This window comes from Amblyraja radiata, chromosome 11 (assembly GCF_010909765.2).
Source record: "Amblyraja radiata isolate CabotCenter1 chromosome 11, sAmbRad1.1.pri, whole genome shotgun sequence".
Taxonomy (NCBI): domain Eukaryota; kingdom Metazoa; phylum Chordata; class Chondrichthyes; order Rajiformes; family Rajidae; genus Amblyraja; species Amblyraja radiata.
The window spans coordinates 33,147,795-33,157,795 of NC_045966.1; the positions used below are offsets into that span (position 1 = coordinate 33,147,795).

At 42.1% G+C, this 10,001-nt stretch overlaps 1 protein-coding gene across 4 annotated transcripts in view; it reads right to left on the reverse strand.

The window, feature by feature from the left end:
- Window positions 1–6,308, reverse strand: part of ttc1 (tetratricopeptide repeat domain 1) — a 42,779-nt gene extending 36,471 nt beyond the window's left edge. Inside the window, exons 1-4 of one of the 4 annotated variants that reach the window (XM_033029659.1) lie at window positions 6,241–6,308; window positions 4,408–4,821; window positions 3,246–3,306; window positions 1,161–1,273 (exon numbers count right to left, since the gene is read on the reverse strand). In XM_033029659.1, the coding sequence (XP_032885550.1) occupies window positions 1,161–1,273; window positions 3,246–3,306; window positions 4,408–4,806 (573 nt within the window). In that variant the 5' untranslated portion in view covers window positions 4,807–4,821; window positions 6,241–6,308. Of the gene's footprint in view, window positions 1–1,160; window positions 1,274–3,245; window positions 3,307–4,407; window positions 4,898–5,631; window positions 5,816–6,230 lie in introns of those variants that run through there. The other 3 variants (XM_033029658.1, XM_033029661.1, XM_033029660.1) reach the window with 3 other exon arrangements.
- Between the last annotated feature and the right edge of the window lie 3,693 nt (window positions 6,309–10,001).

A 10,001-nucleotide genomic window follows, 5' to 3' on the forward strand; every position in this document is an offset into this window, starting at 1 on the left:
TGCCATGCATCTGCCCACTCCCCCAACCTGTCCAAGTCACCCTGCATTCTCATAGCATCCTTCTCACAGTTCACAATGCCACCCAGCTTTGTGTCAGCTGCAAATTTGCTAATGTTACTTTGATCCCTTCATCAAAATCATTGATGTATATTGTAAATAGCTGTGGTCCCAGCACCGAGCCTTGCGGTACCCCACTAGTCACTGCCTGCCATTCTGAAAGGGACCCGTTAATCCCTACTCTTTGTTTCCTGTCTGCCAACCACTTCTCTATTCATGTCAGCACTCTACCCCCAATACCATGTGCCCTAATTTTGCCCACTAATCTACTGTGTGGGACCTTATCAAATGCTTTCTGAAAGTCCAGATACACTACATCCACTGGCTCTCCCTTGTCCATTTTCCTAGTTACATCTTCAAAAAATTCCAGAAGATTAGTCAAGCGTGATGTCCCCTTCGTAAATCCATGCTGACTCAGACCGATCCTGTTACTGCTATCCAAATATGCGGCTATCTCATCTTTTATAATTGACTCCAGCACCTTCCCCACCACCGATGTCAGGCTAACTGGTCTATAATTCCCTGCTTTCTCTCTCCTGCCTTTCTTAAAAGGTGGGATAATATTAGCTACCCTCCAATCCACAGGAACTGATCCCGAGTCTATAGAACATTGGAAAATTATCACCAATACATCCACGATTTCTCGAGCCACTTCCTTAAGTACCCTGGGATGCAGACCATCAGGCCCTGGGGATTTATCAGCCTTCAGTCCCATCAGTCTATCTAATACCATTTCCTGCCTAATGTGGATTTCCTTCAGTTCCTCTGGCCACTGCTATATCAGGAAGATTGTTTGTGTCCTCCTTAGTGAGGACAGATCCAAAGTACCTGTTCAACTCATCTGCCATTTCCTTGTTCCCCATAATAAATTCAACTTTTTCGGTCTTCAAGGGTCCAACTTTGGTCTTAACTAATTTTTTCCTCTTCACATACCTAAAGAAGCTTTTACTATCCTGCTTTATATTCTTGGCTAGCTTACCTTCGTACCTCATCTTTTCTCCCCGTATTGTCTTTTTGGTTATCTTTTAAACAGTTAATCTATGCTGACCCATTCGTTTAAAAATCCATTTGAAGACTTGAAGCCACAAGTGAGAAATGCTTACCAGTTTAATTCTAGCAGCAGCTCTATTGGAATAGAGAATAGATCTATCCTTCTGGTTGCAGGCCGGGCAAATACCAAGAGCTTCTGTGTATGAGCTCTCAGCCTCTGGATACTCTAAGTAAATGAAAACAGATCAAAGATTAGGTACGACTAATCTTTCTGCATAATGAATGTGTAGAAAAAAAATAACGAATGTTTTGCAGTCTTGCATCACGTTGATCATTTCCCAACTTTCTCTGGCTCTCTTGCATCCACTAGACTTTAGAGATACAGCCCAAAATCAGGCCCTTCGGCCCACCAAGACCAGCAATCACCCCATACACTAGCACTATCCTACACACTTGGGACAATTTAAATTTACCAAAACCAATTAATCTACAAACCTGTACGTCTTTGGAGTGAGGGACGAAACTGGAGTACCCGGAGAAAACCCATGCGGTCACAGGAAGAATGGGCAGACTATGTACAGACAGCATAATTAGTAGGTCAGAGGTGTGTTGTTTTATCATTATTACGTGACCTCTATTTGTCCAGCAAAACGGAAAATTTGGCACGGCTCTGGAACCAGAGATGCCGGAAAATCGGTGGTGGACCTGTCGTATATTGCATTCAGTGTTCAACATGTGGTCCCCTCTACAAAGAATGAATAAGAGCGCAAATCAAATGCAGACACTTGGCGTCCCCACCGTATCCTACACAAAAATTTAACGTCATAATTGATCTGCCCTAGGTTTTAAATCTTACTCTGTGCCATCCCCTAATTATTTTAAACATTCATTTATCTCCTCTCCAAATACCTAACTAACCCTTTCACAAACCTCCAGGCTAGAGAATTCCCGAGATTCACCATATTTTATGCAGTGATTCATATGTATCTCCGGTTTAAATGGCTGTTCCCTTCTCTCCTCATTCGAGACTCTTCCACTAGTGTAAACGTCTGATCATTTATACTGTCTGGCCTTTTACGAGCTTGCATAACAATACCACACATTCTTCTGAACCCCAAAGAACAACTTCTTTAGTAGCCAATTCCACAAATTACTTTTGGACCGTCTCCAAAGCTAGTACATTCTTTCTTAAATAAGAGGACCAAAACTGCACAGCTCTCCAGATGTAGCCTAATTTACAATTCTAACAATATTTCCGCATTTTTAAACTCTAACCTGCATGTAATAAAGGCCAATATACAATTTTCCTATCTATCTACCTGCTGCACCGTCCCGATAGTTATAGAGATTCATGCACAACAACAGCAAGGTCTCTCTGTACTTCAGCAAAACAGTGTTAGTGGAATGTTGAGTGAATGGACAGACTATGTCCCTATGACATTCTCTGCACATCAAAACATGCTTGGTTTCACTCTTTACCCAATTTAGATGAAGAACAATCAACCTTAAATTTTAATTCTTTCACTCTCCACGTGTTACTGGACCTGCTCAATATTTACAGCATTTTCTGTTTTTACATGCACATGGCTAACATTTCAGAACAGAATAGCTACTACCTACAAAAGGCAAGACCAGCAACGCAGGATTGGCTAATGCATAGATGATTAAGTTAAAAACTATTTCAAGTTACCATAAAAAGACACAGAGTGCAGGAGTAACTCAGCAGGTCAGGTAACATCTGTGGAGAGCATGGGCAGGTGACATTTTGGGTCGGGACCCTTCTTCAGTCTGATTGCAGTGGGGCGGGGGTGGTAAGGAAAGAAAGCTAGACGAGAGAAGGGGGAAGAACGCTGGCAAATAACGGGTGATTACAGAAAATATGTTTTTTTGATTGGCCAGAATAAAGGCCAGAGATGAAAAGACAGAAGGTATGAGTCAAAAGGAATGAAGTTGCAAATTGTGATGCTAGAGGAAGGAATGTACGTAGAAGGGGATCCGGCACGAACCTAAACGTCACCTATCCACGTTCCTTAAGAGATGCTGCCCGACCAGCTGAGCTATTCCAGCACTTTGTATCTCTTTTGTAAACCAGCATCTGCAGTGCCCTATTTTTCGAAATTATCATGCCGAAGAACATGAATGATCCTTTAATATTTGTCTAATGCCATCAGACTTGGATTAAATTCTGAAACACCTACCTGCTTTTTTAAATTGCCCATTGCCGACTTCTTTTAGCGTCAAACTCTCAATTTCTCTTCGCTGCAAAACAGAAATGTTGTCAAACTATAAAAAATCATTTCTCAAGTTATTGTAAGATTCAACAAATTCAGACTGGCCGTTGATTTTTGACAAACTTTACCAGACATTGCGTAAATTGTTAAGACAGACATCTGAGAGATCAATGCATGTGATCACCCCCAAATATAAAATGTCAAATCATGAAATGTGGCTTCAGCGCTCCAATTTCCAGAACTTTCCTCATGCAAACTCAAAAAAATACTGCAAGGCCTACTTGATTGGTCTTTGTCCTCTACCAATAAAATATATTAACTAAAATTTACACTTCATTCACTTTGCTTTATGGATGTCACAGTGCATGTAGACTACGAATAAATTCCATAACATTTGAATGATGCTCTGGTCAGTGACACGATAATGGTTACCCAGTAGGTAACGGCAAATTTTAATATTAAAGTAGCCTGAAATATGTACATATTATTATTATTATTATTACTATTACTATTATGTCAAAAGCACCAAGGCATGCTGGAATGGATTTATGGAAGAATGGACAAGATCATGTCAAAGCTTACAGGTATAACAAAACTGTTGGACAAATATTTTTGTTCAAATAAGTTCTTGTTTAAATTATTGATTAATGCCCTGAGAATAAACATTGTGGAGATTCGATTCTTAGCCAAGACTTGTACATATTCGTAATAAAATTAATGATTAACAGTACAATTGAGGGCTCAAAACTCCAAATGGAAGACTAAAAAAAGATTTCCTCCCAAGTAGCAGCGCTTCCAGCAACAGTGGTGCAACTGGTAGCTGCTGTCTCACAGCACCAGGGTTACGGGCTCAATCTTGACCTCGGGTGCTGTGTGTAGTTTGCATGTTCTTCCCATGGCTGCATGGGTTGCCTCTGGGTGCTCTGATGTCCTCCCACACTCCAAAGACGTGCGGGTTTTTTAGGTTATTAATTGGCCTATTTGATACTCAGAAACGAAAGCTTAGTTATCAGTTAGATTTTGATTCAGTACTTCAATGCAAAATGCAGAAGACAATCACAGGCTTTAAAAAACAAATTCAAATCCAAAACAAATCTTGCCATGATATAAGGAAAGTCACATTGCTTACCTTTTTCTCTTCTTCAGGCAGATCTTTTTCCAATTCTCGCAAATATTCTTCATCAAATTCAAGCTTCTTGGTTTCCTTTATTTCAGAATCATTCTCTTGTTCCCCATTTGTCTCATCTTCTTCCACGTCTGCAAATCCATCAGTCTCAAGTGATTCTTTGCATTCAAAGAAATGTTCTTCTGCTAACTCTTGATCATTAGCACTATTATCTAATTGTGGCTTCTCAACATTACCATCGGCTCCCGAAACATCACTATCCACCGTGGATAGCATGCACGAAGTTGTTTTGCAACTTAATTGGTCAGCAAATACATTCTGCTTCTCTGTCTCATCAACTGAAATGTTTAAACAAGTCCCCAGTTTTTCAAGAATCTTTCTCTCTTCTGATTCTCTATCCATTTGCAAGTCAAATTTCTTAAATTAGAAAGGAAAACGAAGGTCACAATAACCAATTATATTGCTCAATAACATATTCAATGTAGCTCTGAACCTGAAAGGTAGAATAATTGAAAATGTAACTACACTCAAATAATAGAAACATTCTTGAAACTGTTCACAATATCATTTTTCAACAAGCAAAAAAACATTTCAACAGCAAGTGAATCTTTCTTTCTGTTAACTCATACTGTCTCCTATAATTGTTGAAATACACAGAAATCATTTTTGAAAAAGTCAGTTTTGCAGGGGTGCATATAGATATCAACTTTTGTTCAAGAGCTATTAAAAGGTCATGTTTTATAATGTGCATTAAACTAAGTTATCAACTGCTATCACAGGTCTGTGATGGCATCATGTCAAAGTATATTATTTTAAAAAGTAATAGCTAAAACCTATCTCCCAAATGAAATTATTAACCAGATCCAATCAACATTGCATTACTGGTAGCACAATTTAGGAAGATGTGTTAAATGCACTGAAACCCTGACTACACTTTAAATTGTAAAGTTTTTGTATGAAGCCTACAAGAGATGTAAAAACTATTACTGAAAATATTTTGAGAAGATTCCATTTATCTTTCTATTTTATGATTGCACAATGCTGAAACACTCCACAGAGTCTCACTCCCGTAGCTGCTTCACCAGCCAAGTAGTTTCACTTTCCTTATTCGTTTCAGATTTCCAGCATCTACAAGATTTTGATTCTACTGGGCGTTAAATTTGCTGCCATAAACTAATAGTCCCAAACAACAATATGGTAACTTGTAAACAAAAATCGATCACGCACTTGCGAGGTCGTCACTGTACAGAGGTTACAAAAGTGTAGCGGTTCATTTCACTGTATTTCGTGCCTCGCCTGGTAAACTGGCATTTGTTCCCAGGCCTAATCCAAATCACTGTGTTTGGACTGTTATTCTAGGGAAGCATCCAGGAAGAAGCGAGACTTCGGTTGCTATCAGCTTTAAATGTTAAAGGAGACCTACGACCCTGTTGGGAGAAGTGGTGACAATCCAGCCAAGACAGCGAGATAAAAATAGAAGATTCTGGAACTGCGCTGCAGGTTCGGGCGGGGGTCGAGGTAGTGTTCAAGCCAGGGGTTATGAGCTGCCGGAGGTAGACACAAAATGCTGGAGTAACTCAGCGGGACAGGCAGCATCTCTGGAGAGAAGGAATGGGTGACGTTCCAGGTCGAGACCCTTCTTCAGAGTTCCCGGCCCGGTTGTGAAGGGAAAACACCGAGACTGACCACACTTGACATGCGGGGGCCGCCTGTCACCACCGCGTCCAGTCGTAGGCGACATTCCCCCCAGAGGCCTGAACCGAACGGTCAAGGTGCCGGAACGCAGCGAGCGCCACAATCGCCCTGAGCCCCCAACAGCCGCTCACCACAACTCACCTGCTCCTTCACCCCCGAATCCTCCCAGTGATTGCGCACAAACCGCTCGACGGAAATCCTCCCTTCGCTTCCGCCCATTCAGCCAGTCGACGCAAAAAGCTGTGGCATGCCGGGAATTGCAGTTCTTGACAAAGATCCTATAGCGGAGCAAGATGGGTTACTCTCACGCAAACGTGTAGTACGCTCATGGGCGGATTCATGGGCGATTTTATGACTCATTTTAGCAACCTGCCCCCGCCATCTTGTTCCGCCATTTTGCTCCGCCCCCTTGCTTCCGGCCAAAGATTGGATCCGCAGCGGGGAGAAGGAGTGCGGGGCCCGGGGCAGCGAGGAGAAGGAGTGTGGGGCCCGGGGCAGCGAGGAGAGAGAGTGCGGGGCCCGGGGGAGAAGGGAGTGCGGGGCCCGGGGCAGCGGGGAGAAGGAGTGCGGGGCCCGGGGCAGCGGGGAGAGAGAGTGCGGGGAGAGGGAGTGTGGGGCCTGGGAGTGGGGCCTGGGAGTGTGGGGCCTGGGGTAGCGGGGAGAGAGAGTGCGGGGAGAGGGAGTGCGCGGCCCGGGGCAGCGGGGAGAGAGAGTGCGGGGAGAGGGGCATAGGAGGGGGGGAGGGGGGGGGGGGGGGGGGGGGGGGGAGACATTGTAGTGAGGGGGCAGCGAGGGAGTGCCGGGGGGGATAAGGCCTAGTGTGTGTGAAGTTGCGGGGAGGTTTACAATGTTTCTTATTTACAATGTTTCTTATTTAATGTCCCTTGTCTAGTCTGAAATAAAGTTCATTATTGGATCAGAAGAAATATAATTGTGTGTGTTATATGATTATATACATTTATATAATTTTCATGTATGTGTGTTTATAAACATTTTATTCTTTAACAAGAATTAACAGAATTATGAACTAACAGAATTATGAATCTAACCCTATATCACGCACAAAAAGTTCCGCAATGTCAATCACCTTGCGGGTCGGTTCCGGTTACTACAAAATCAACTCAAACACTGCTTGTGAACCATTTAAAAAGAAATGATTTAAAAAACATTAAAAAAAGACAATTACCAGAATCAAATGTTATTGTTGACAAGAAGTATGAACTGACAGATTTATGAATCTAACCCACACAAACTGTTGCCCCACAACATTGATTACACTGCGAGTCGGGTCGGGTCAGGTAGGCTCAGGTTACTAAAATGGGCGTGGAAAAATGCCCATGATCCCCTCCATAGCGTACTACACGTCAGTCCATTGCATTTCGCAGGAGTAGCCTATCTTGCTCCGCTATAAGATCTTTGGTTCCTGACCCTTCACCAGGATCCAGAACCACAACGAAGATAGATATTACTCGTCACAGTATTTAGGCAGTAATATCACTGCCTTACCTTCAAGGTGCTTCCGAAGGTTTGCGCGGGAGCGCTGAGTCTCGGGTCTATTGTCTGCAAACCGTTGTAAATTGGCAGTGGAAGGAATGCTGGAGGCAGCATCTGTGGAGAAAAGGCATGGGTCGAGACCCTTCTTCAGACTGAGGGGCTGGGGAATCTAGAGATAGGGAGGGATCAAAGCAGACAATGGTTAGGAAATGTAGAATGGTTCATTGTTAGCTGAGGGGAAGGTGACGAGGCATACAATCGGTAACATTAATCAGAAGGACAATGAAACTAGTCGGCGAACTAGGGTGGGAGAAGGACGGAGAGAAAGGGGAAGCAAGGATTACAACAAATGCAAAAAGCTATAAACTATCCACTATACAAAAGCCATTGACTTCAATTGAGAGGGATTGTGGAGAATCCTCAAATTTGGTTTCCTTCAGAAATTTGTCTCAGTTTTATGCTACATAATAATTTCACTCAATCCTAAACCAGAGTGGGCACAAGCAAGACAGTGTCATCACTCCAACCCTCTTCTCAATCGTTATTTCCCCCGCAATATCCTCACATTCGAATTCCCCTATTGGATTGATGTTAATCTACAGGAAAATGAGAAATCTTTCAACTTTCTTTTCCTCCAAACTGGAATAGGAGACATTCCAACCTCAGTCATAAAGACAGCTATTTAGTTTCTGTACCCGCAGAGGCCATACTCCAAAGCACTGTCGACTCATTTTACTAAATGTACGAGAGAAGAGACTGCATACTAGACATCCACAAAATAAAAAATGTCCTCCACCACTCTATTCGTGTTGCATAATGCAATTTCTTATAATCAAAGTCCAAAAAGAGACTGCTGTAGCGCACGCAGATATCGAACCCGGCGTTCGGAAGCCGCAGTCAAGTGACTCGGGAGGGGCTGTTGTTTTCGCGCGTTTTTCCTTTGCGTGCGTTAGTTCAGCGCTGATCACTGATGTGGGCAGACGTGTCTGATTAACCTGTATGCTGCAACTTGAGCTTTCGAATAAAGTTTTGTTGAAAACTCCAGTAGTCGTTTCTCAGACTGCTAAACTGCTCAGCAGCTACCTCTCAAAATGGGGACAAGAGAGTAGAATCATCCATATACTCCATGCAAACAACATGCAATTGAGCATATTCAATGCAATTTGCAATACACCTGCAGAGGAAGTAACTTCTTCTGTAATAGACTTAATCAATATGCAAAAAGTGACATGCTATCAACAGGTTGGTAGAGTTACCAATTTTCAACTGTCTTTGTGGCATTTGGTTGTTAGAGAAAAAAGATTAAAACCAATGACATGGCTCAAACTTATTAGTCTATGGGCAGCAGTGTTCCCTTCCTTTCTTTAATCTTCTGAGACCTGGGCTACCTATCTCAACAATTGAAAAACATTATTTCTGCGAAATCTTATAAATTCACAAAAAGGGTAAGCAAACTATCTCAGGCCGACATCTCTAATTTTAAGGCCCTAGGTGCATGGAATTGGTTCCATTGGGCACTTCACATTGTTTGCATATCCAAACTTAGATTACAAATGCAGGTACTCTATTCTGATCTCTGTTATGGGAAGATATTACCAAGAATACAAACAAAAGATTCAAGGATGTGCTCAAAGCCTCCTTTATGAAACATAGGATCCCAACTGACTTATGGAAATCTCTGGCTCATGACCACACACAGAAGGGATATCTGGGAGGAAAAAAGGTGGCTGGGAGAAAGAACTTTCCATGGAAGTAAATGTCACAATTGTTGTCCAGTCAAGATGCAACGATACTGATGGAGTTTGATGAAACATGTCAGAAGAGTAGTGTGCAGTTTGGGTCATCAAGGAAGAGAATTGAATAATGATTTTTCTCATCTCAGAGAAAACTTGCAGAGTTCAGTCAACGTATGCAGAGACTGAAAGCATGAGAATGTAGTGGGATTTCACTAAAGTATTTGAAAAAGTGATATTCCTTGACATTAAATTATGAGGGAAGGTGGGAATGATGACACTTCTATGTTTCTGAAATTATATGTTCTAGAAGTTATTGAAAATCAAGGGCCTTGCAATTGAACACTTTTGCGAACACAGTTGTGAATCTGTAGAATTCTCTGCCACTGAAGGCAGTGGAGGCCAATTCACTGGATATTTTCAAGAGAGAATTAGATATAGCTCTTAGGGGCTAACGGAATAAAGGGATATGGGGAAAATGCAGGAACGGGGTACTGATTTTGGATGATCAGCCATGATCATATTGAATGGCTCGAATGGCTGAATGGCTGAATGGCCTACTGCTGCACCTATTTTCTATCTTTCGATGTTTCCTTGACATTAAATTATGTGCTGGGAATGATGACACTTCTGTGTTTCTGAAATTATATGTTCGAGAAATTGAAAATTTAAGTC